Genomic DNA, 25,519 nt, shown 5'->3' on the forward strand with positions numbered 1-25,519 from the left:
GTGTCAGAAACATATTCGAAATAAAATATTTTTATTTTAAAAAGAAAGAAGGGGGTAGATTGCACTCCTCCGGAAACCCCCCCTCGCCCGCGTTGCTACCGAAGCAAGTCTCCCTATCGACTCGGTGGGGCCGCGGGTGGAAAGGTTCCCTGGGCAGAGCCCCGCCCCGTCGGGCAAACAGCGTCGGCTCTGGCCAGCAGCGCCCCCAGCCTGGAAACGGCGGCGAACCGCACCCTGTTCCGTGCCCCCCCCCCCGCATTTGCGGATGCCAGCGAGAGGAGCCCCCCCCGCAGCGGCCCCGGGCGCTGTAAAGAGGAAGAGCCTCCAGCAACCCCCCCCCCCTTGGCTGCCTCAGACTCCGGAACGCGAGGGGGGGGGGAGAAGGCCAAGGCGGGCCCCCCGCCCCAGGGCGGCTTCTGTTCTAGCCCCGGCCGCCTGGCGGCTGTGCCAGGGAGCGCTGCTCTCCTCCGTGGGGAAAGCGAGCCCCAGGCGGCAAACAAGCCTGCCCCCCCCCCCTCCACCAGCACCAGCACGTGCCTGCCTGCCGAGGGCAGATAAGGGGGGAGGCGGGGGCAGGCGGAGAAGCGGCGGCCGCACAGTCCCCCCCCCCTGCTGCGCTGGAGCAGCGGGAGTTGGGTTGCCGATCCCCAGGTGGGGGCAGAGGATCCCCCGGTTTGGAGGCCCTCCCCGCTTCGGGGTCGTTAGAAGGGGAGGGAAATGTCTGCTGGGAACTCTGTTATTCCCTATGGAGATTTATTCCCATCGAAAATCATGGAGAATTGATCCGCGGGTATCTGGGGCTCTGTTTTTTGGGCTAGAGGCACCAAATTTTCGGTATAGCATCTAGTGCCTCTTCCCAAAATACCCCCCAAGTTTCAAAAAGATTGGACCAGGGGTTCCAATTCTATGAGCCCCGAAAGAAGGTACCCCTAGCCTTCAGTATTTCCCATGGAAGGAAGGCATTTAAAAAGGTGTGCCGTCCCTTTAAATGTGATGGCCAGAACCCCCTTGGAGTTCAATTATGTTTGTCACAGCCTTGATCTTGGCTCCACCCCCAAAGTCCCCAGATATTTCTTGAATTGGACTTGGCAACCCTATGCGGGAGGGAGGAGCCCGCCAGGCCCCGCCATTTCCTGCCAGCCCCCCAGGCCCGGCCAGGGAGGAGTGAGTCACTCGGCAGCACCACGGCGGCGCCCCCCCTCGCTGGCACAGCAAGGGGGGGGCAGGATCCCGCACAGGCGGGGGGGGGAGGGAGCAGCCGGGCCAGTCCTTCTGGCGCTGCTCTTCTCTACCCCCCCCCCCCCACACACACACACCCCGCAGCCGGACGGGTCATGGGAAGCAGCAGAGAAGCCTCCCGGGCACTCTCCTCTCCTCCGACGCCGGGCTGTCTGTGGGGGGGGGGGGGCTCCCTCTTCTCCCACTGGGTCTCTCTTCTGCCGGGCATTGGAGGGGGGGGCTCCGCTCTCTCTCCAGGGGGCCCCCCAGCTGGTTCCAGAAAGGGCTGCTGCGCCCCCCCCCCGCCCCACCAGCCCGGCCTCCCCCGGGCACCATCAACAGCCTCCGGGCTATAAATAGGGAGGCGGCCGAAGCAGAGCTGCCCCCGAGGGAGGGAGGGACGGCCCCCGGCCCGGGAGGGCGGGCGGGAGCCCCTGCTGAGCAGAGGTGACCTCCAAGGGGCCGGAATGCGGCCACGCCCGGGCAGCCGCTGATGCCTCCCAACAGGTGCGACCTTGGCACAACAGCCCCCCCCCCCCAGCCCGCCGGGCACAGCGCCAAGGACGGCCAGCAAGCGGCCCAGACAGGCCAGGCCCCCGGGGGGGGAGGGAGCGGGGGCTCCGCAGCCCCCCTCCAGCCGGCCCTGCCATCCCCTCTGGGCTCAGCCGCCCCTCGCCTGCTGCCCTTCTCTGCCCGGCCTCTGCTTCGCAGGAGGAGGGGGGGGGGCTCCTTGCTTTCCTGGCCTGCGGGCTGCTGCTGCCGTCACGGAGAAACCCGGCAGCTGCCATGGCAATGGGGGGCGGCGGGCGGGGGAGGCCCCGCGGGCCCAGATGAGCTGGCGCGCTTCGGCTGCTGCTGCCTGGAAGGAAGTGCTGGGAAAGCACCAGTTGGGCAGCACGAGAGCTGCCAGGCTGCCCTCGAACGCAGCTCGCCTGTGCTAGCTCAGCTTTTGGGCTGCCAGCTCGCCCCTTGCTGTCGCAGCCTCGGGAGCTCCCTAGGCGAGCCTTGGCTCACAGGCCTCCACGGCTTCCAGGGAGCGCGGGCGGGCGGGAGGGAGAGACGGCCTGCAGCATCCCCGCCGCAGGGAAACCGCTTCTGCTGCTCAGAGGGCACATCCCGCGCCTCGGCCACTGGGGGCGGCGGTGGGACCCTCCCGCTGTCTGTGCCAAGGAAGGTGGCGGCCGGGCGGCCAGGCAGGGGTCAGCCCGAGGCCACGCCAAGGAGCCCCTGCAGCAGGAGCCGAGGAGGCGGCCCGGAGGAAGGAATGCCGCCAGACGCCCCCCTGTCGCCGGGGAGGGAGCCCGCAGGCAGGCCGGGCAAGCGAGGGTTAAGGGGCCGTGCAGGCCGCCGCTTGGCGCCCCGCCCTCCCCTCCCCTCGCCGCCGCCTCCGCCGGGTCCCAGCGCCCGCCTCCTCCCTGCGCGGCCCGCACTCACTGCGCAGCCCGCCCTCCTCCTCGACGGGGCTCCCCGCGCGGCGCCGGTACCAGACGAGGGCCAGCGTGAGCGCGTGGCCGGCCACCACCAGCGACGGGAAGAGGCTGCCGCCCCCGGGCTCCATGGCGGGCGAGAGAGGCCACAGCTGCCGTCCGTCCGTCCTGCCGGCCCTGCAAGGCAGCGCGCCCCAGCCCCTCCCCGGCCGCCGGCCCAGCAGCCTCTCCCCCGCCCAGGCCCGGCCCCTTCCTTCGCCTCCCTCCCCGCCCGCAATGCGGCGCCCCCCTCCCCCCCCGGCCTACCGGGCACGATCTTCATGGCGCCGGGCAGCAGCCACAGGCCCAGCACGCGCGGCAGCCCCCGAGGGTGTGCGGCCCGGGGCGGTTCGGCGCGCAGCAACCCCCGCTGGAGGTCCCCCGCGGCCGGCCGGAGGGAGGGAGGGAGGGAGGGGGCCGGGACGCAGCCAGGCCTATTAATAGCCCGCTCGGCCCTGCTGTCAGCCTGCCCGCCCTAGAACATGACCCCGCGGGAGGAGGAGCAGCAGCAGCAGCCCGCACCTGGGGGCGCCCCCCCCCCCCGCCTCCTGCTGGCCTGCGCCTCCTCCCCTCGCCCCAGCCCCACATCTCCAGAGGTTGCCCCACCTGCGGGGGGGGCCTTGGGGGAAGCGGCACCAGGGCACGGCAGGGGCCAGGAACACCGAGAGGCAGCAGTAAAAAAGAATACTCCTTTGAGGAGGGGGCTGACCTTTACGCTGCCCTCCACGCCAGCCAGCCAGGACCCACTGAAAAGGCCACTCTCGAAAACTGACCCTTCTTTGAGTCCGGGGGCATAAAAGTGGGGGCCCACAAGGTCACACTGAAGCCCAGTCCTGCCCTCCTAGGCCAGCTCTACCCAGCTCCAAAGATTGGGGGGGGGGCTAGCCTGGCCTCTCCAGGCCATCATGGGGGAGGGGAGATGACAAACACAGGCCAGAGGGAAAGGCTCCCCCCACCCCCCCTGGAAACAGGGGGCTCCCCCCACCCCCACCCAAAAGCTCTGCACTCGCCTTGCCTTCCACTCCCTTGAGGCTTTTTAAAAAGTCACCAGTTGAGCCTTGGAGCAGCCTGTCTTCCAGGTCCTCTGAATCTCCAGCTTTCATTTTGAGAAAAGGCAAGTCTCTAGTCCCTCTTGTTGCATGGACAGTGCAAAAACAAGGCCTGGACCCCAAAGTGGGGCAAAGCCTGGGGGTAGAAGCAGCTGGCTTCGATGTCCCCAAAGGCTGGCAAGAGCTTATCTGGAGGTGGGCACCTCTCAAAGTCTCCTCTGCCACTAAAGGACCCTGCACCCCAGTGGACATCCATCCTGAAGTCCCCCAGGTCCCCTCCAGGCAGTGGCCAGACAGGCTCTCCAGTGCCCCTCTTGGCCCGTTTCATGTGCCCTCCTATGAAGAGTGTCCCTGGGAGGGGGGGCGGATTTGAAACGCTTCACATTTACTGCGTGTTTCCATTTGCTCTCTTTGCCACGTGGGTGGCTGGATTATGACATGGGAAATCTGCTAATAAGTCCATTTCTGTTAGAGATATTTCCCGGCAGTGAGAAGCAATTTGGGGCAGTCATTAGGTGAGGAGCTGGAAGAGGCAAGTCCACAGTCTCGTTTTGACAAGGGAGTCTGCTGGGTGACGGGGTCTTTCGCACACACTCACAGCCTAGCCCACCCTACAAGGCTGTTGTGAGGAAATGGAGGAGAGAGAATGGTGTCTGAACTGCTTTGGGTCCCCACTGGGAAGAAAAAGCGGCACCTGAATCAATGCCAGCGCAGTGATGTGGGTGGGCCTAAACCACCTGCCCAGAATTCCTCTTGCTTCTTCTGCCAGAGATGTCATCTGACCCCTCCCTCCCAGGGCTGCTGTAAGGGTTAAATGCACCAAGGAACTTTGCGCCCCGCCTCCCCCACATGGAGGAGGAGCAGAACACAGCAGCAAATTCCAGCCCTGGAATCCCATCCGTGCACATCCAGGCCTGTCTGATGCAGCAGCTGAAACAATCTTTGGGCAACCACCCCTGCCCCCATGAGGAGCTCAGACCCCTCACTCTCAGTCTGGCCCGGCCAACCTCGCAGGGGTGATAACATGGAGACAGGGAGACGAGCCTTCACAGACCACCTCACCAGCTACTGAGGAAGCGGCTAGACAGGAGATCAACTGAAACCATTCCTTTGCTCTCTCCCCCCAAGCACTGACCCACTGCAGCCTCCCCCGCTGCACATGTCCTGCCCAAGGGCGGGGGCATCTGGTTGCCCCCTGCAGTGCCAGGAAAGGAAACACCACCAAGGCAGCAGAGGAGCAGCAGCTGCTGGGAAGGGGGGGGAAGGAAACCACACTGCCTGTTTGGGTACATAATTCTATCACCTCTCAGTTTCTGATTCCTGAAGAGCCTTTCAGATCTGTTTCAACATCACACAAAGCAACAAGACCAGCTCTGGGATTCTAAAAAACCACACAAGCCTCATTACGCAGCCAAGCAAAGCCATCTGCCACCAGAACACCACTCAAGTCTGGAAGAAAGTCGACAAGAACAGGGCCACCGCCAAAGTGGCCTGTTCACAAGGGAGGTCTCCAAGCCCCCAACTCTCCTGAGCTTTCACTGGAACCCAGAACTGTGCAGCATCCGTCTCCCCAGGCAGCCCTGTCATTGGGCTGGCAACTAAAAGCTAGCTGGGCTGACCCAGGGGAGTAAAGGGTTAAAGCCGGGTCTGGCTCCCCGCCCCCCCCCCCCCAGTGCCCCATCTGCCCAGCAGGCTGAGCCCTGCCGCTGCAGAGCACTTCCACTGGAGGGTGGGTGGGCTGCCCCGTCCAGAGCAGGTCCAACCCCTGTGCCCAGCACCACAACAGCATCGGTCCCCACCCCATGGCTGACTCTGGGCCCCTCTGGGGGGCGCCCATGGCCTCCCCTAGGCTCAGCGGGAAAGAAAGTCTGTTGATGGTGCAAGAGGCGCACACACTCTGCCAGCCTCCCCCCCCCCCCAAAGGTCTGGGAGAGGAGGGAGTTCTAGGGCTCCCCAGAGCGCAAATCCCAAGAGGTGGCACAGTCTGCTCCCCCCCCCCCACTTCTGGGGCCAGTCAGGTGGGAGCAGATCAGCCACATTGCAGGCTATGTTGGGAGCCCCCTCCCCTCCAAACTGGGTCAGAAGGCAGGCAGGCTGGGTGGCCCCCCTCACGACCCCCCCCACCAACATCCTCAGCCCAGCAGAGACCCTGCCCCCCCCCGCCAGCCTGCAGTGCCAGAGGGAAGCTCTCCCCCCCCCCACGCCCCCATCCAGGGCTCAGGCGATGCCAGACAAAGGGAAGGGCCCCCTGCCAACTCCCACCACATGGGCGTGGAGGGCATGCGTGCAGTCCCTGCTCAGGATGTGCCATCTCCCCCTTCCCAACTGCTGGGGCCAACCAGCACGGCAGCCCGAGGGAGGCGGGACGGAAGGCAGGCAGCCCCCGGGCGGGGCCTGGAGAGATCTAAGGGCAGCTTGGCCGGGAGGGGGCTCTCTGGCGCCAGGTTTCCCTGGCTCCCCCCCCCCCCCAGGCTTCAGCCTCGCATCTCCAGGAACTCGACAGGCCTGGGAGCGGGGCGCGCACGTCGTCTGCAAGCAGCCAAGGAGGAGCGAGCAAGCCCCCCCGCCGCCGCCCACTCCGGCCTTTCCAGACCCCCCCGCTGCCCCCACCTCGCGGGACCCCTCCCCGCCCCCCAGCCTACTTTGGCCCTGCTGGATGAGCTCCTCCACGAGGCAGCGGCCCTCCCCCGACGCCGCCATGCCGCCTCCCGCCCAGGCCAGCGCGCCACTCGCAGCAGCAGCAGCAGCAAGCCCCGGCAAAGCCCGGCACGCGGGAGCCCCCTCTCCTCCCCCCCCCCGCCAGCCTGGGGCACGAGGCGCCCGCCAAGGGGAGGGCGGGGGAGGCTGGGCCCCCCGGGGCAGGCAGGCAGGCAGCCCCACCCTCGCCTCCTGGAATGCCCCACCCCGCCCCTCCCTCCCCTCAGCGGCCCACGGGTGCCAGGCGCGACTGCTACGGTGGACGGGCGGGGGCTCCCCGCGAAGCAGCCCAAAGGCCCGGCCCGCTCCCCCCCAGGAATGCGCGCACTTCCTTCCGGGACGGCCGCTCCCCCCCCCCGCCAGCCCCCTTGGCCCCAGCCCTGCCAAGACCCCCCCCGCCGCCGCTACCTTCGCCGGAGCGGCCCTTCTTCCTCCCGCGCCCCCCCCTGCTGCGCCGCCGCCGCCTCCTCGGGGACCCCGCCGCCTCCTCCATGGGCCGCCGCCGCCGCCGCCTCTCTGACCTTGGCCGGGGGAAAGACGAGGCGCGGGCGGGGAAGGGGCTCCAAGGATAGCCCGAGGCTCCGCCGCGGCAGCTGCCGCCCACCTGTCAGCAAAGCCCCCCCCCCACCCCCCGCGTGGCTGCCGCCTCCGCCCCACACAAAGGACACACTCTGGCTCCTCCGGCCTCCCTGCAGCCAGGCCGGGTGGGGGACACCCCGCTTCCCTCTCTTGGCAGGCCCAGGTCCCAGTCCCCAGTGAGCGAATGAATGAATGAATGAATGAATGAATGAATGAATGAATGAACGAACGAACGAACCAACCAGCCCCTCCCTGGTTGGGAGCCACAGGTATGGGGTGCAGAGAGCCCCTGTCCTGGCCAGTCAAAGGAAGAAGGGCAGGGAGCTGCCCCCAGGGACTCCCACACCCACACCCCCAGCCCCGGGGGCCCCTCCCCTCCTCCTCCCTGCGGGTCTCTGACCTTCTGCGGGCCTGGCCTCCGAGGCCCCCTGGGCAGCTGCCTGCCTGGCAGGCAGGGTGGTGAGATCTTCCTTCCGGCGATAGGCCAGCCGGGAGGCCTCCTGGGGCTTGGGGGGGCAGGCCTGTGTGCGAGGCGGGCGCGAGGCAGGCCTCACCCGGGCAACAGGAGGGCGGGTGCGCTGCAGGGTGGCGGGCACAATCTCCGGGGGCAGGCGCAGGTAGTCGCGCAGACGGGCAGTGCCCTCGTCCGTCAGGTACCAGTAGCAGTGGCGCCAGGCAAAGGTTTCGCGCACCAGGCCACGTGAGCGCAGGGAGCCCATGGCCCGCTGGACCTGCAGGTGGGTGACCCCCGGCAGCTGGGGATGGCAGCTGCGTGGGCACCGGTCCTTCTGGGCCACCATCACGCCATCCCGGAAGAGCAGCTCATAGATGGCGCGCAGCTGCCCCAGGGGCATCAGCATCCCGGCCACCATGGCAGTGGCAGACGGAGCCTGTTTCTTGCAGGGCTCAGGGAAGCAGCCGGCAGGCAGCCGAAACAGGAAGGAGCAGAGGAAAGGAGAGGAGCCGCCCGTCCGTCCGCCCACCCCGCTCACAGAAGACAGCAGCTGCAGTGGCAACGCCCCCCCCCTGCACAGCCACAGTGGGGAAGGGGGAGCACAGGCCCTGCTTACACCCTCCCTCCAGCCAGGGGCCCCCTCCCCCACCCCACCCCACCCTTCCGGGCTGGGCACTGCCAAGACTGACTCAGCAGAGGAGAGGAGATTCGGCCCCTTGCGCCACGCCTGGTCTCTGCGCCCACACAGGGAAGACTCTCGGCATCAGAGTTTCCTTTGGCTGGCTGGACGGAGGGGGGGCAGTTTCCCCCGCCAGTGGAGGAGCAAGAAACCCTCTCTGCTCCAACTGGTCTGGGGAGCTTTTTTTTCCTTGCGGGTGGGTGCGGGGGAACTCACATAGGGGAAGGCGGGCAGTGAGCAGAAGGGCAGAGAGCCCGGCTCTGCCTGGCAAGGGAAGGGAAGGGCCCATTCCGGCTGGGCAGGAGTGGCCATGGTTAACTCCCCGTGTGCCAGCACACCCCAAGCCAGGCCAGGGCACAACTGGGCAGAGGGCACGCCCAGCCAAAAGAGCTGAGGGGAGGGGGACTGCATACTCTCACCTCGAGTGTGGGCACAGAAAACAGGTAAGTGCTTGGCAAAGGCCAGGCCTGCCCTGGCACAGCTGGGGGGGGGGGTGGATGCTGCTCCCCACCTCATGGCAGGCAGGCACGATTGCCTTTCCACACCTGTCTCCCCACCCCCCCAGCTGTGCTCCAGGCAGCCGGGCTCCACTGCTATTTCTGGCAGGGACGTGTGAGATATTTCTGGGGCTGCAGGGTGGTGGTAGTGCCCCGGGGGGGGCGGGTCTCCAATTATATCCTCTGGGCTCCTGCCCCCCCCCCCCAGCTGAGTTCTCCGCTTCTGCTCCCCGCCTGGCCAGGCCCCGGCCTTGCCCCAGAGACACACACCGGCAGCCAGGAGGGAGTGAGGGGAAGGCATCTCCTTTCCAGCACAGGAGTTTGGTGAGAAAGCTCTCTGAGTCAGTTCCGGAGGGAGGGAGCCAAAGTCAATATTTGCCAGAGTTCTGCTCTTGCCTTCCTCTTGTCCTCCTCCGCCAGGCCTAATCCTGCACACGAGAAGAGGGGGGTGGGGGTGGGGGAGGCTACCTGCCTGCCGGGAACTGCGCTCTGCACGTGCTCAGAAGGGCTCCGTGCTCTCACTTCCAGTGCGGCAGGGCTCAGCTAGTGGGGTCAGAATCCTGCCCCTCAGGAGGACTCCCACCACTGGCTGGACCAGGGAGGACGGAGGGGAGGGCCCAGGCGGGTGGGCGTGGGGGGAACAGAGAGCAGGGCCTCAGCGGCTGGTCTCCTCTTGGCACTGGGGCAACCCAGGTGACCAGCCCGCCCCCCCCCCCATAAAGAGCTTACCTGGCCCCCAGCGGGACATGCTTGTCCACACAGAGAAGAGGCGAGGCGAGAGCCACGTGGTGGCGGCAGCCGGCAGGCCCCCAGGACGGGCCGCACCTGCCAGGAGGGGGCGCCAGGGACTCCGGCTGGGCTTCCAGCGGGCTATGCCAGCTCCCCTCCCCCTGGCCCTCTGCCCAGCAGCCAGGCAGGAAGCCTCTTTGTCCCCACAAGTTAATCATTGACCAGAAGCTTCGGGGGCTGGACAGGGCAGGCTCTCTGCCAGGGGCTGGGACAGGCCCAGGCGCCCAGATATGGGAACCCGGGGGAATTGGGGCCTGGAAATTACTTCCTGCTTCTGGAAGCAAGAGAAGCCCACATCATTGCTCTGAGTTGCCTGCTAAGGTTCAGGGAAAGGAACCCGCCCCCCATGCTCCAGATATAGCCTCTTTGAATCCCCCCCACACACGCCCTTGACGGGTCATCAGTCTCAGGCATTCACAAAACTCTCTCTTCCTCTGCCCCCCTCCAGCAGCGCCCCCCCACCCGCCCAGCAGAAGAAATCAGGGTTCTAAAAGGAGACCGCAGAAGAGGCCGCAGTGGCGAGCAGCTGCAAAAAGGGCTAATGTGATCTTGGGTGCCAGAAGTGGAACAGCCTGGTCAAGAGCTGTCCTCTCTCCTCTGCCCAGGCTACTCACAGAATCATAGAGTTGGAAGAAGGGACCTCCAGGCTCATCTAGTCCAGGGGTGGCTAACGGTAGCTCTCCAGATGTTTTTTGCCTACAACTTCCATCAGCCCCGCCATTGGTCATACTGGCTGGGGCTGATGGGAGTTGTAGGCAAAAAACATCTGGAGAGCTACCATTGGCCACCCCTGATCTAGTCCAACCCCTTGACTATGCAGGAAATTCACAAGTACCGCCCCCCAAAACATACATCCCAGCGACCCCTGCAGGCTCCATGCCCAGATGATGGCAAAACCCTCCAGGATCCCTGGACAAACCGGGCTGGAGGAAAGTTGCTGCCTGACCCTGAAGTGGCCAGCAGCATTTCCCTGAGCATGTAAGAAGGGGGCAATAAGACCTAAGCACTGATGCAGCCCTTCCTGCCCTCCTTCTCACAATCTGCCTAATTCACAGAATCAGCATTGCTGTCCAGCCTCTGTTGAAGAACCTCCAGAGAAGGAGAGCCCACCCACCACCTCCCAAGGAGGAAGCCTCTTCCACTGAGGAACTGCTCTAGCAGTCCGGAAGTTCTTCCTCATGTTTAGCTGGAAACTGCTTTATTTCATTTCATCCTGTTAGTTCTGGTCCATCTTTCTGGGACAACAGAAAACAATTCCACACCATCCTCTATAGGACAGTCCTTCAGGTACTTGAAGATGACGATCATATCACCTCTCAGCCGCCTCCTCTCCAGGCTAAACATCCCCAGCTCCTTCAACCTTTCCTCATAGGACATGGTCTCCATTGCCCTCCTCTGGACACTTTCCAGCTTGTCTATATTCTTCTTAAATGTGGTGCCCAAAACCAAACACAATACTCCAGGTGAGGTCTTACCAGAGCAGAATAAAGTGATACCATCACCTTGTGGGATCTGGACGCTATATTTCTAATGATACAGCCCAAAATCGCGTTTGAAGCTATCGTATCACACTGCTGACTCATCTTCAGTACACGGTCCACTAAGACTCTCAGATCCTTTTCACACAGACTACTGCCAAGACTCCCACATCCTATAATTATGCCTTTGACTTTTCTTACCTAAATGCAGAACATTGCATTTGTGCATATGCAGTCTTTTGGTGTGATCCGTCAACCAGTTGCAGGACCCAAACCACATTTAACCAACTTGTCAACAAGGATAGTATGCATAGCCTTTCACATGCCTTACTGAAATCAAGATAAACTATGACTACAGCATTGCCCTGATCCAGCAAGGTAGGAACTTTCTCAAAAAAAGAGATCAGGTTAGTCTGACATGACTGGCAGAGACTGACCAAGAGAGAGATCTTGTGGTCGTGGTAGATAACTCTCTGAAAATGTCGGGACAGTGTGCAATTGCAATAAAAAAGGCCAACTCTATGTTGGGAATTATTAGGGAGGGATTTGAAAACAAATCAGCCAGTATCATAAAGCCCCTGTATAAATTGATGGTGTGACCTCACTGGGAGTACTGTGTACAATTCTGGTCACTGCACCTCGAAAAAGATATAGCATTGGAGAAAGTCCAGAAAATGACAACTAGAATGATTAAAGAGTTGGAGGAAAAGTTAAAATGCTTGGGGCTCTTTAGCTTGGAGAAACAGCTGAGGGGTGACATGACAGAGGTTGACAAGATGATAAATGGGATAAAGAAGGTAGAGAAAGAAGTACTTTTCTCCCTTTCTTACAATACAAGAACTCGTGGGCACTCAATGAAATTGCTGAGCAGTTAGGTTAAACAGATAAAAGGAAGTACTTCTTCACCCAAAGGGTGACTAACACATGGAATTCACTGTCACAGGAGGTGGTGGCGGCTACAAGCATAGCCAGCTTCGAGAGGGGATTGAATAAACATGCAGCAGAGGTCCATCAGTGGCTATTAGCTACAGCATACTGTTGGAACTCTCTGTCTGGGGCAGTGATGCTATGTCTTCTTGGCGCTTGGGGGGGCAACAGTGGGAGGGCTTCTAGCCCCACTGGTGCACCTCCTGATGGCATTGGGGGTTTTTGGCTACTGTGTGACACAGAATGTTGGACAGGATGGGCCATTGGCCTGATCCAACATGGCTTCTCTTATGTTCTTATGTGACACAGAGTGTTGGACTGGTGAGGCCATTGGCCTGATCCAACAGGGCTTCTCTTATGTTCTTATGTGACACAGAGTGTTGGACTGGATGGGCCATTGGCCTGATCCAACAGGGCTTCTCTTATGTTCTTATGTGACACAGAGTGTTGGACTGGATGGGCCATTGGCCTGATCCAACAGGGCTTCTCAGATGTTCTTATGTGACACAGAGTGTTGGACTGGAGGGGCCATTGGCCTGATCCAACAGGGCTTCTCTTATGTTCTTCTGTGACACAGAGTGTTGGACTGGATGGGCCATTGGCCTGATCCAACATGGCTTCTCTTATGTTCTTATGTGACACAGAGTGTTGGACTGGAGGGGCCACTGACCTGATCCAGCAAGGCTTCTCTTATGTTCTTATGTGACACAGAGTGTTGGACTGGAGGGGCCACTGGCCTGATCCAACAGGGCTTCTCTTATGTTCTTCTGTGACACAGAGTGTTGGACTGGAGGGGCTACTGGCCTGATCCAACATGGCTTCTCTTATGCGCTTATGTGACACAGAGTGTTGGACTGGAGGGTCCATTGGCCTGATCCAACATGGCTTCTCTTATGTTCTTATGTGACACAGAGTGTTGGACTGGAGGGGCCACTGGCCTGATCCAACAGGGCTTCTCTTACATTCTTACAACTTGTTCTTGAGAAACCCATGCTGTCTGTCAGTAATCACAGCCATCCTTTCTAAATTATCCAGGACAGACTGTTTGATGATTTGTTCTAAAACATTTCCAGGTGTAGACGTGAAGCTGACAGGTTGGTAGTTACCCGGATCCTCCTTTTCCCCCTTCTTGAAGATGGGGACAACATTTGCCTGCCTCCAATCTTCTGGCACTCCACCTGTTCTCCAAGAATTCTCAAAAATAATGGCCAGAGGCTCAGAAATTACATCCACAAGTTCTTTTAGTATCTTTGGATGCAGTTCAGCCGGCATCAAGGACTTAGTGTTTATATGCTGGTTCAATGCCCGGTGGTAGCTGGGTTTTCAAGTAGCTGGCATGAGGTTGACTCAGCCTTCCATCCCTCTGAGGTCGGTCAAAGGAGTGCCCAGCTTGCTGGTGGGAAAGCGTAGATGACTGGGGAAGGCAATGGCAAACCACCTCGTCAAAAGTCTGCCGTGAAAACATCGTGAAAGCAACGTCACCCCAGAGTTGGAAACGACTGGTGCTGGCACAGGGGACCTTTCCTTTCCTCTGTTTTGCCTTATTGAGCACAGTTTTCCTCACAAGCGAAGACTGAGGGAAAGTAGGAATTGAGCAGCTCTGCCCTTTCAGTTTCCTGTCCCACCCCCACATGGGCCTACCATGTCCTTGCTCTTTTTCTTACTTTGTACATAAGAAAAAGACCCCCCCCCTTTTTTTGTTTTTAACATTTCTTGCTATCCCCAGCTCATACTGAGCTTTAGCTTTCCTAACTCTTTCTCTACAAGCACTGGTGATTTGCTTATAGAAGACCCTCCCTCCACTCCCTAAATGAGTCTCTTTCACCATTTCTCACGTCTAGAGAGCTGTTGATGGACTGGTGGGGCTCGCCAGGGTCTCAGGAAGAGGTCTTTCGCATCCTTTGCTGCTGCCCGGTCCTTTTTAGCTGGAGATGTTGCTGGGGATTGAACCTGGGACCTTCTGCATGCTGAGCAGATGCTCTATCACTGAGCCAAGACCCCTCCCCGTTCAGAGTGCAACAGCGCAAATGGTTGGGTGGAGGGGTCTGGAAGAAAATACTGGGGTGAATTTATCCTGAAAAAAGAGAAGCTGGGGGGAGAGGGGGACACACACAATTGTGCTCTTCACGCAGCCAGTGTCCCAGGCCAAGGCTTGCCTGGTGTAGCTCCAAGCAGAGAGACTGGATCTTTACGGAGTTCATTTCTGAGGGGGGGGGGACTTTGGTGGCCTATGAGGAGAAACTCCCTCATGGCAAGAATGTTTGGACATCTCAACCAACTACCAGGGCAGGAGGGAAAGCGGGGGGTGGGGGGGGCAGAGTTCTCCCGCACTGGAGGCAGCCCTGTCACCCAGGACCAGATCTACGTGTTTTTTGAGGGGGGGGGGCAAAATTAAAAAACGGCGCTCCCTTATGGGCCATTCTATCTTATGGTCCCATAGAATACAATGGACTCCATACCCAATTTGGCGCCCCCCCCTCTGTTGGTGCCCGGAGCAAACACCCCCCTCTGCCCCCCCTAGATCCAGCCCTGCTCCCACTTCCCTCCTCTAGGGCTCCAAAGACACCAGACGCCCTGCTTTGTGAACAGACCGGGCCTCTGGAAACCACTCTGCCTGCAGGGACAAAAACCAGGCCAAATCCATGCCGGAGCTGGCAGGTAGAACTGAGCAGCCACACAGTGCCCGGGCAGCGGCAGAGCCCCACGGCAGGGGGGGAGAGGGGGCAGTCCAAGGTCTCAAGAAGCTGGGATGCCTCCCCTGGGAGGAGGCCTGAGGGTCTTCAGGATTTCCGAGGCTTAGAAAACAAAAGAGAGGGTGGGGCTGGCCAGGGCAACGTTTGCTTCTGCATTGCCAGCAGTCATGCCCCACCCCTTCCTCCCCACGGGGCACGTCATTCTCTTATTTGACAGCCAGCTTGCTGTCGTGGCTAAGAGTGGCGGACTCTAATCTGGGAGAACCAGCTGGTGAGACCTTGGGCCAGCCACAGTTGTCTCAGAGCTCTCTCAGCCTGAAGGAAAGAGTAAGCTACTCGGAGACTCTGAGTGAAGTGCAAGGCTCCTCCTCCTTTCCCCTTCCCTCTGGTCCATTTTATCTTCACAATCCTGCCCTAGAGAAAACCTGAAGCCACTTCTCTCTATCATCATCAAGGCCAACCCAGGTGGCAATTCTGAGGATTTTCATTCATTGGATGTGGCTTGCACAGGATTGGCTTGTACTGTCTCTGCCATGCCATTGGCTGATTCTGCTCTCCCCCACCCACTGCCAGCCCAGTCAGGCAGGAACCCCAACAGAAGGCCACTGACCTTTGAGGGGGCTTACTGATCACTACTGTCTCTCCTCAGAGCCAGGACAGTCCATCTGAGAGTGGGCAAGGCGACACAAGGGTGGGTAAGGTGGTAGGACAGCGTGCAAGGTGGCATCATGGCGTTAGAGGAAGCCAGGCGGCATGAGAGTGGGCAAGGTGGTGGCACGAGAGCAAGCAAGCCAGTGCTGTTGGAGTGGGCAGAGCGGCATGAGAGTGGGCAGGCTGGCAGGACAGTGGACGAGGCGGCAACAAAGCATGAAAGCAGGCAAGGTGGTGCCACAGTGTGAGAGCGGATAGGCTGGCAGGATAGCGGGCAAGGCCCCACCGTGGTGCAAGAACGGGCAAGGCATCGCTGCGGTGTGAGAGTGGGCAAAACGGCACGAGAGTGGGCAAGGTGGTGCTGTGGTGCGAGAGCGAGAAGGGTGGCGCAAGAGCGGGTAAGCCAGCACCGTGGTGCAAGAGCAGGCACAGCGGCACGAAAGCGATCGTAGCAAGTGATGGCGGAGGGGCTGGAAAAGGAAAACGGGGAAGATTTGTGCTGCCTGGCCCCCCAGCCCCACCCCCGCTGCAGCTACAGGCCTGTGTTCATGAGTCCAAACAGGAGGGAGGGAGGGAGGGCTCTGCAAGTGATACAAAAGGAATGTTCCGCAGGGAGGGGCCCCTTCCACCTGCCAATACGCCTCACTCTTTCTCTTCCAACTAGGCTGCAGTGGGCTCACAGGACAGAATGGACTCTCACGCCTTTCCTCCTGGGGAAGTGCTGTTGCCAGTCTCCAGGGGAGGGCTGGGGATTACTCAGCGTTACAGCTGCTCTGCAGATGGCAGAGATCAGCTCCCCTTGGGTGGGTGGGAGGGAAGGCTGTGGGGCACTCGCCCGGAGACCTCTAGTGATACCTTTCCATGTTGGTCAAAAATTCCTATCACTTTCCTCCTCGGGAACCCATTTTGCCAATCTCCAGGTGAGGGCTGTAGAAGCTGACTGGATGATTTCGAACCGGCCTAGCCTGCCTCACAGGGTTGTTGTTCAGATCAAAGGGGAGAGGGGAATGCTGCAAACTGATGTAATGGCTGACAACTCCTCCCATTAAAGGGTCTGTCAGAGAGAGAGACTGCTGGTCTGAAAGGTCTCACTGCAGGCCTCTGAGGAAGAACTCACGGGGCCCACTCCTGACTACGGCTGCCAGTTCCAGGTTGGTGGGAAATTCCTGGAGATTCCGTGGTGGGGTTTGAAGAGGGCTTCAGAGTGGGGTCTGCCGGACCCAGGTCCTTGCTGTGGAAGCTGACTGAGTGATTTTGGACCAGTCACAGACTTCCAGAAGAGAATGACACAAGCTGCTTTGGTCCCGCCCCCCCTGTGGAGAAAGACAGCCTTTGAAGAGGCTGCACGGAGGGGGAAGGAGATGGAAAGCTGAAGTCAGAGGGGCAGATAAAGGGAAGGAAATAGGGTTGCCAACTCCAGGTTAGGAAACTCCTGGATATTTAAGGAGTGGGGCCTGGAGGGAGGGGTTTGAGGAGGGGTGGGACCTCAGACAGGTAAAATGCTATTTCCTCCTAGGGAACCACTGGAGATCACTCAGATTTACAACTAGCAGAGATAAGCTCCCCCTGACGTGGGGAGGAAGTTAATGCCTTCACTTGAGTGGGTGGGAAGACAGCAAGGGTGGCGGGCACTTGCCCAGAGCCTTCTTCTAGAGCCCTTACTCCTCGTACATCAAGTAAACATAACATAGCAGCAGAGGCCCCAAAGAGGAGCTGCCTGGCCACAGTGTGACAGGAGGCCTCTTCGGATGTCCTGGTGAGATCCAGCCCCAGGAACTGCCTCACCCACAGGCAAGGGCACGGCAACACCTGGCACCACTGCGACCTGATCTGCACTTGGGGCTGGTGGGCAGTCCAAGGGCCACAGTTGTGGATGAGACCAAGTTATTCAGGGTGGACGAAACCAAGACTGCCTGGTGGTGAGTGGCCCCTTATATCACGTGGCCTCATTTGGAATGCTGCATTTACTTTTGCATCCCAAGAAAGGCCTCGCAGAGCTGGGGCAGGAGGGCAATCAAGACAAATAAGGTGGTCGGAGCACCTTCCCCGGGAGGAAAGGCTGGAGTCTATAAAAAGATGGCAAAGGCGGCAAGAGACAGAGGCTTATAAAACATCACACGGAGTGGAGAAAGTGGACCCAGAGAGCTTTTCCTCCCTCTCCCAAAACACCACACCTCAGTGGCACCTGATGACATGGACGGGCAGTAGATTCAGAAGTGACAAAAAGACGCGCTTCTCTATTCCACGAGGCATTTAAGCCTGCAGTCTGCTGCCAGAGGTCAGGGTGAAAAGGGGTGAGGCAGACTGATGGAGAAGAGGCTGCCCACTCCACCTCCACACGGCACTGACTGGGGTTTGGGGTCCCCTCCCCCTTTGGGGAGCACCCCAACATGGCCCAGAACAGGTTTGTCAAGCAGATGAGGCGGGGGGGGGGCTGCCCAGCCCTGCAAGGGTGAGCAGGGAAGCGTCTGATGGCAAGGCCAAGGGGGGAAGGCGGGACACCCCCACCCCCACGGAGGAGGGATGCTCTGGCAGGCATAGAATGAGAAGGCGAGGCCTCTTCCCTTCAGTGTCGTCCAGCTGCAGAGCACAGAGACCTCAGCTGTCCCCCTGCCTAGGGGAATCAGAGGGCACGGCCATCTTTGATATCTGCACGTGTGCCCATCTCAGCAAGGAAAGATGGAATCTGTATCAAACTGTTGGAAAGCAAGCTATGCACATTTCAGACGTTATAGAGTTAACTGTTGTTGTTTACCTGAAAAGACGGATGTGACGTCTTGTAGCTTAAACCCAATAAGGAACTGCCTCTTCTAAACACTGTCTTGGCCAGTTGGCACCTTGTGTGTGAGAGGCTTTGATGTTATATGCAAACTGAATTGCCCGTCTTGCTGCCTCAATGCTCTCTGGCTAGGAGAAGCAGCTAAACAAAGAGTTGTAAAAGTAGCCATGCAGCAGGCAGGACGTAGAAAGCAAAGGTTTATTTCTTTTACTCCCAAGTACCTTTTCCTGATACTTTTTGCTAGTAAACTTTGTTTCTTTTGATAAGCAATGTTCTTTGACTCCTTGATGCAAATTCCTGGCTTCTAATTTAAACGAATATTCCCCACACAAACGGATGCAAAATGACGGCAGGTCACTCTGCAGCCTTGAAGGGGCTGTGAAGACAGCCCCCCTCCCCATCCATTCCGCAAAAAGCCCGACCAGAAGGCCATTCTCCCCCAAGGGCCAAGGAGTCTCCTGACAATTGAAACTAAACCAATAACCCAAATAACCACAGCAGCGTTCAATGGGCCACTCTCAGCTATGTATTCCTTCTCTGAAAGGCTGCGTAAGAGGATCGCCTCCCCCACTAGGTTAGGTAAAGTTCTCGGCCACTGAACCCGCTCGCCTATCTATCTAACCTCCTATTCAAAAGAAGAAAACTCCCCTCTACAATATGCACGAAAGGAAGGAAAAGGAAAGGGCCCTGCGCAAGCACCAGTCGCTTCCGACTCTGGGGTGACGTTTCCACGGCAGACTTTTTTACAGGGTGGTTTGCTATTGCCTTCCCCAGTCACCTACACTTTCCCCCCAGCAAGCTGGGCACTCATTTTACCCACCTCGGTAGGATGGAAGGCTCAGTCAACCCTGGGCTGGCTACCTGAATCCAGCTTCCGCCGAAATCGAACTCAGGTTGTGAGCAGAGAGTTCAGACTACTGCAGTCCTGCTGCTTTACCCCTCTGTGCCACGGGGCTGCTACTTATGCACAAAACCCCCACTTCAAATGAGCTCATCTCCGGAGAGATGGACTTCGAAGCACTGCCACATTCCAAGGCCCGCACTCTTTCCCCTCCCCTTCATTCCAGGGACCTGCTGCCCCCCTGCCAGCCTTGCCCGTTCCCCCTCCCCAGAGCTGCCCGTTCCCTCCTTTGATTTCTGCCCTCGATGGTGGGGAGTCTGTTAAGGAAGAGGGTTCGCCTGTGCTCATCCTTCCCCTGGGCATGTATTTTAAAGTGCCCAGTTTAATGTGGTCCCTTTCCTGTTAATTCAATAAACTTCTTTTCTCGCTTAAGAAGCTTATTCCCTTTCATTTCTCTCGAGTCCTGGGCTGGAGCTCCTGACCCAGAAAGGCACCCGGGGGTCAGACCTTGGCAACTAATACCCCACCACACCCCCCCTCTGCTTCTTGCTAGCCTCAGGGACAGGGACCAGCCGTCCGGGTAGCCCCTCCCCCTGAGCCCCTTCAACCAGCAGCCACTCAGGACAGGAGTGCGACAGGCAGGGCGGGAGGCATTCTACATCATCTTTTCCTGGCTAAAACTGAGTGTTTCCACTCAGTCTTCATTAGCATCTCCTTTGCTGAGATGGGCTGCCAGGTGCCCAGGGGTGGGGGTGGGGGGGAGACTGGCCAGCTTGGAGGAAACAGCACTGCACAAGCGCCCCCCCCCAAAAAAAAACTCTTGGCCTGGTGTTGAGCAGCGGCTTCCTGGCCCCCTCTCCAGGAGCAAGCAGGGGCTCCCAGCAGGCTTCCGCTCTGGGAGGAGGAGAGTCCCGTCCCTTCCCTTCCCAGCCAGCCCGGGCTCTGACTGGCCTCCTCTGCAGCTTCTGCTCATGGCCTCGACAGACAGGGACCTTCAGGGAATTCCTGCATTCTTCCCACCCCCAGCAACCTGGAGGGCACACTGGAACCCACCCACCCCTCCCCCCAGCTGCTAGCAGAGGCTCTCCCCTTCACTCTGGGAGACAAAAGGTTCTCCTGAGCAGCAGTCCAGAAACCTCCCCCCCACCCCGCCTGTGGAAAGAGCACCGCCTTTCTCTCCCTTGCAAAGGACTGCGGCAGCCACCAAAAAGCCCAGAGTCAGCATGGCAGTGGCGGCAGCAGTGACCAACAGGCGCCCGCCTCTCTGCCTCCGTCTGCGCCAGCCCTGCCTGCCAGGGAACGGGCACCCCGCCTGAGGCAAGAGGGGCATGGGCACTGCCAAGCGGTTTGGGAGGCCCAGCCACCCTCTCTCCGTGGGCCTTTTGCTGCTCTGCTGGCTCTTCCACACCAGCCAGCCTAAGGGAGCCTTGGCCAAAGACCTGCCAGTCAAGCTGCTCTGCAGAGAAGCAGCCCGGAGCCTCATCCTCGGAGAGCGGGGGGTGCCAGCCGCCCAGGCAAGAGGGGTGATGGACCCATCCACAGCCTGCCTCCCAAAAACCGCCCTGCACATTTTTATTCCAAGCAGCAGGACAAGGCAGAGGGTCTCCCTTCACGGCAGCCCTGCGAGGCGGCTTCAGCCGAGGGGGCACAGCTGGCCCACGAGCACCCCAGGCGGGGGGGGGGGGCTGCAGCTTCCAGACCAGTGACCCCCCCACACACCTGGTGGACACCAGGCACCCGCCACAGCATCTCCTGCTGCCCAGCTCTTCCTCTCCCAAAGCAGAGGCCAACCTGCCTTTCCTCGGCCTCCACCAAGCTTTGGAAACAACCCTCTTTGGGGCTGCCCAGTGAGGAACAGGCAGATCCCCCACCCCCAGCAGCCGTTCCGTAGTTGGCCAAGACCGCCACTCTGGGGTGAGGCCCACAACCTTGCCTAAACATTCTGAAAGGAGGGCTGGGCACCCCCGCCCCAGATCAGCAAGAGACTGGAGCCCAGGAACCCCTTGGGGCCACCAACCAGGGAGGGGGTTGCAAAGCTCCCCGGCTGGCCTCCTCCACCTGCACAGCCCCCCACAAGCCACCTTCCTTTATAGCCTCTGCCACTCTAGCCACACTGACCAACAGGGCCGGGGGGGGGGAGGCTTGCCTCAGGCACCACCGAGGGGGGGCCAAATTGGGTCTGGAGTCCATTCTATTCTATGGGCCCATAAAAGGGACCCATTTTTAAATTTTGCCCCCCCCTCAAAAAACATGTAGATCCGGTCCTGCTGGCCAATTCCACTGTCACTTCCATCTGGACTACTGCAATGCATTCTGTGGGGGCAGCCCTTGCAAACAATGTCCACGGGTCAGCTGGTACAAAATGTCACTGCCCAGTTGCTCCCTGGCCTGGGTCAATAGGACCATATCACAAGAGACCCAAATAGCCGCCACACTTCCGGTTCTCATCTTGGCCTTCTAAGGCGGGGCTCGTGGACCGGGGACCCCTCTCGGGTGAGCTTTTGGGGAGGGGCTGCAGCATCTCCAGCTAAAAAGCACCAGGCAAGAGGAGGCGTGACAGACCTCTGCCTCTACGCTGGGGAGTCTTGTAAGCAAAAATTCTACTTTGCGAGCTCCTGCATAGATTAGTTTGCTCTGGGGTCATTTCCCCTGGGCTAAAGCAAAAAGGTGTGAGCCAAAGGCTACAAACCTGTGAGCCAGCTCACACTAACCCAGTTTAGAGGGAAGGCTGCCTGAGACCCTGGAGAGCTGCTGCCAGTCTGAGCAGGGGGAAGGAGGTGATCTGGTTCAGCCGAAGGCAGCTTCAGGGGTGTTCATGCGAAAGCCCTTCAGAACCCAGGAGGAGGCGGGGCGGCCTGCCCTGATGCTCACCCACAGCTATATGGCTTTGTTTATTGAAACCACCCCACTTTATCTCCGTGGGGCCACTCCCCAAAGGCCTCTCCCTGCTCCTGCCCCATTCTTCTTGGGCCTGGCCTCTCTCCATCGGCTTCCTTCGCTTTCTCTCTGGAAAGGCTCCTGGGCTGGGGAGAGCTTGGCAGGAGAGCCTGTTGCAATGGTGCTGGAATGTCAGTTGTTGGTTTGGGCAAACACAGGCAAGTGCCTTTCCGGCTGAGTTTGGTATTTTGTGGGTATGATCCTGAATGGTTTTTATTAGGGGTTTTTGCTCTGGGCTCTTAATCCCCATTGTTAGCTGCCTGGAGCTTTGCTGGAACACCAGAAAGAAACATTTCAAAGAGAGAAATTCAACAGGAAAACAGCTCTGGAAGAGGCAGGCGAGGCAAGGGGGTGTCTCCTTCCCTCCCCCAGACATTCCTTGGCCTGAATCACGGCCCTCCCTGGCTCCCCCCCCCCAACTCCTGAAAACACCATAAGGAGAGGCTCCTTAACTGAAAATGCCAGGAGGCACCTGGGGGGGGGGGAGGAGGAGTGACCTTCCTGGACCATTTGGCCCCAGCTGCCTTGAGTATGGATTGCTCTTCAGCAGCAGCAGGAGGAGAAGTGGGCAGATGTTCTGACCTCCCCTTTCCCCTTTTGTGGGGGGGGGGGGGGGGAGGCTGGCCAGGGATTTGCACAGAGCCAGGAACAAAGAGAGGCTGTTTCGGAGGGGAGGCAGCCAGTGCCAAGGGGGGGGGGGGAGGAGGGGGCAGAGGCCAGATTATGAGCCAGGCCAGGCGGAACTCCTTCCCACGGTAAATCAGCCAGGATGGCACAAAGCCCCCCCCCTCCCCAAGGAAGCCTGGTTGGCCAAGAGCCCGCTCGCTCTCCCTCCCATCTGCTGGGCAGCCTCCCCGCAGGCTCCAAGGCGACCCAGTGCCGCATGCAGGCAGGGCAGCCCCCCCCTTCTCCAGGCAGGCCAGGAGCTCTTCCCACCGCCTCCTGCCACAGAGGGGCCCCGTCCCCCACACCACACCGCCCAGGCCCCTGCCCCCCCCCAGCACTCGGCACCCCAGAGGCCACGGGGGGGGGGGGGAGCAGCGCCTGCCCAACTGCCCCCCCCCCGCTCCGGGAAGGGGCTGCCGGGGCCGAGCCTGGGGGGACACCTCCGGGCCGCAAAGGTAGACTGCCGCAGGGCGGGGAGGCTCCGCGCAGCTTCTGGGGGCGGCCGGTCTCCCCCGCCCTCCGCACCTCTGTGGGGCAGGCTCAGTCCTCCTCCTCGATGGTGGGGGGGGGAGAGAGGCCCACACATCGACGCGGCTCCTGCAGAGGCCCTGGCCCGACCTCCCCCCCCCCCCCCCGCCACTGCACTGCATTGGCCGCGCTGCACTGCGGAGCCGCTGCGCTCCCTGGCCGAGGGAGAGGGAGAGGGGCCCCCCACGCCCGGAGGCCTACCTTTGAGCGAGCTGATCTCGTGCTGGATGGAGCGCGCCGAGTCCATGGCCGGGCAGGCTCCGCGGGGCAGCGCCCTCCCTCCCGCCAGCCCACCCCAGCCCCGGCCCCGCCCCTGCGGCGCCCGCCCCGCCCCCGCCACAAGCCCCGCCCCCGGGAGGGGAGCACCGCGGCGCCCGGCCAACCTCCACCTGCCCGGAGGGAAAGCGCCCTTGCAGCAGCGCCGCCTCGGGGGAGGGGAGGGGAGGGGAGCCGCTCTCGGAGTTAACTCCCCCCTGCCCCTCCTAGCGCTACCACCGGCTCCTGCAAAATCCCGCAAGGCTTGGGAAAGAAACAAGCAGCACAGAACCAACAAACCCACGCCCTGTCGCACTGCGGGGGGGTCAGCACCATCCTGGGTTCAGGTCCCCTCCGGCCTCCTCACTTCTGCCTCTGCCCAGGCCAACCAAGCCCATGCAAAGGAAAGCCCCACGGCCGGACCACCCTGCTCTCGCCCGCCCTCCGCCCCTGCAGGATGCCCCACCACTAACAGGCCAGCCTGCGTCCCAGAATCAGCCCCTGCAGCCCTGCGCAGCCATAAATCAGGCCACCCCACTCAGGGTGTCCCGCGCTTGGCTTGGCCAGCTGCTCATGGCGGTTGGGTTGGCTCTGCTAGCAGCTCAAGGCTCCTGCCCCCCCCCCCCCGCATCTCTTCATCTTCACAACAGCTCCCCCCGCAGCATGTTCCACCATGCCCCTCCTCCTCTGCCACTACCACATTGCCTCTGCCACCAGAGCTCTGCCCCAGCAGGCCACACAACTGGCAGGGGCAGTGCCCAGCCACTAGTCCTGCCTGCCCGCCCCCCTGGGCAAGGCCAGCTTGCAGGGCTTCAGGTGTTCCCTGCACTGACAAAGGCAGCAAAAGACAACTGTGGAAAGCTCAGTTGTGCAACCTGCTTCTCTGCTGTGCAGAAAACAAATCTGCAGATACTCCTTCCACTCCACCTGCCTGTTCCCTGGAGCCCCTAAGCTAGGATGCCCAATGCTGACCCCTTCTCTCCACCCCAGTGTTAAACTGAGACTTGGGATACCCGAATCACCCGAGGCGCTCACCAGGAGCACCAGGGACTCCTCACCCATTATGGATGTTAGGTAGATTCAGGTGGGCACTGCCATGTTCTGAAGCAGCAGAACAAAGTTAGAATTCAGCCAGGCACCTGAAAGACCAACAAAGTTTAATTCTGGACATCCAGTCATCAAACACTCAGTCCTTGAGCATTTAGAATGGACAGCTATGATTACTAAGAGCCAGCATGGGTTTCTCAAGAACAAGTCATGTCAGACTAACCTGATCTCTTTTTCTGAAGAAAGTGGCTACCTTGCTGGATCAGGGGAATGCTGTAAACATTTCACTAAGGATTTCACTTTTGATAAGGTTCCACACACTATCCTTGTTGACAAGTTGGTAAAATGTGCTTTGGATCCTGTTACCATTAGGTGGAAATGCAACTGGTTGACAGATTGCGCCCAAAGAGTGCTTGTGAATGGTTCCTCTTCCTCTTGGAGTGACAAGTGGAGTGCCTCAAGGATCTGTCCTGGGGCCTTTGTTCAACATCTTCATAAATGATGTGGATGAATGCTTATTAAATTTGCAGATGATACTAAATTGGCAGGGGTTGCAAATACAGTAGAGACAGAGTCAGGATACAGGATGATCTTAGCAGGCCAGGAAATTGGCCTAAAACAAATAAACTCAATTTTAACAGGGATAAATGTAAAGTTCTGCATTTTGGGAGGAAAATCCAATGCATAGTTATAGAATGGGGAGACTTGTCTGGACAGTAGTATGTGCAAAAAGGACCTAGGGGTCTTAGTGGACCATACACTGAACATGAGTCAACAGTGTGATGTGGTGGCTAAAACGGCAAATACAATTTTGGGCTGTATCAACAGCACTATAATGTCCAGATCGCTTTACTCTGCTCTGGTAAGACCTCACAGAGGATCGTGTTCACTTTTGGCCACCACAGTTTAAGACGGATATAGACAAGCTGGAATGTGTCTAGAGGAGGGCAACAAAGATGGTGAGGGGTCTGGAACATAAGAGAAGCCATGTTGGATCAGGCCAACGGCCCATCCAGTCCAACACTCTGTGTCACACAGTGGCAAAAATTTTTTTTTTATATATGTGGCTAATAGCCACTGATGGACCTCTGCTCCATATTTTTATCTAAACCCCTCTTGAAGGTGGCTATGCTTGTGGCCGCCACCACCTCCTGTGGCAGTGAATTCCACATGTTAATCACCCTTTGGGTGAAGAAGTACTTCCTTTTATCCGTTTTAACCTGTCTGCTCAGCAATTTCATTGAATGCCCACGAGTTCTTGTATTGTGAGAAAGGGAGAAAAGTACTTC

General features: G+C 59.7%; 1 protein-coding gene across 10 annotated transcripts in view; it reads right to left on the reverse strand.

Annotated features, from left to right (window-relative positions):
- Positions 1 to 25,519, reverse strand: part of PLEC (plectin) — a 95,962-nt gene that overhangs the window by 45,549 nt on the left and 24,894 nt on the right. For 3 of the 10 annotated variants that reach the window (XM_060243134.1, XM_060243133.1, XM_060243132.1), the window contains exon 1: positions 23,130 to 23,206. The exons of 6 other annotated variants lie outside the window; for them this stretch is intronic. In XM_060243134.1, coding sequence (XP_060099117.1) covers positions 23,130 to 23,175 — 46 coding nt within the window. In that variant the 5' untranslated portion in view covers positions 23,176 to 23,206. Of the gene's footprint in view, positions 1 to 2,951; positions 2,968 to 23,129; positions 23,207 to 25,519 lie in introns of those variants that run through there. One more of the 10 variants, XM_060243135.1, reaches the window with a different exon arrangement.

Source organism: Heteronotia binoei, chromosome 7 (genome assembly GCF_032191835.1).
Source record: "Heteronotia binoei isolate CCM8104 ecotype False Entrance Well chromosome 7, APGP_CSIRO_Hbin_v1, whole genome shotgun sequence".
Lineage (NCBI taxonomy): Eukaryota > Metazoa > Chordata > Lepidosauria > Squamata > Gekkonidae > Heteronotia > Heteronotia binoei.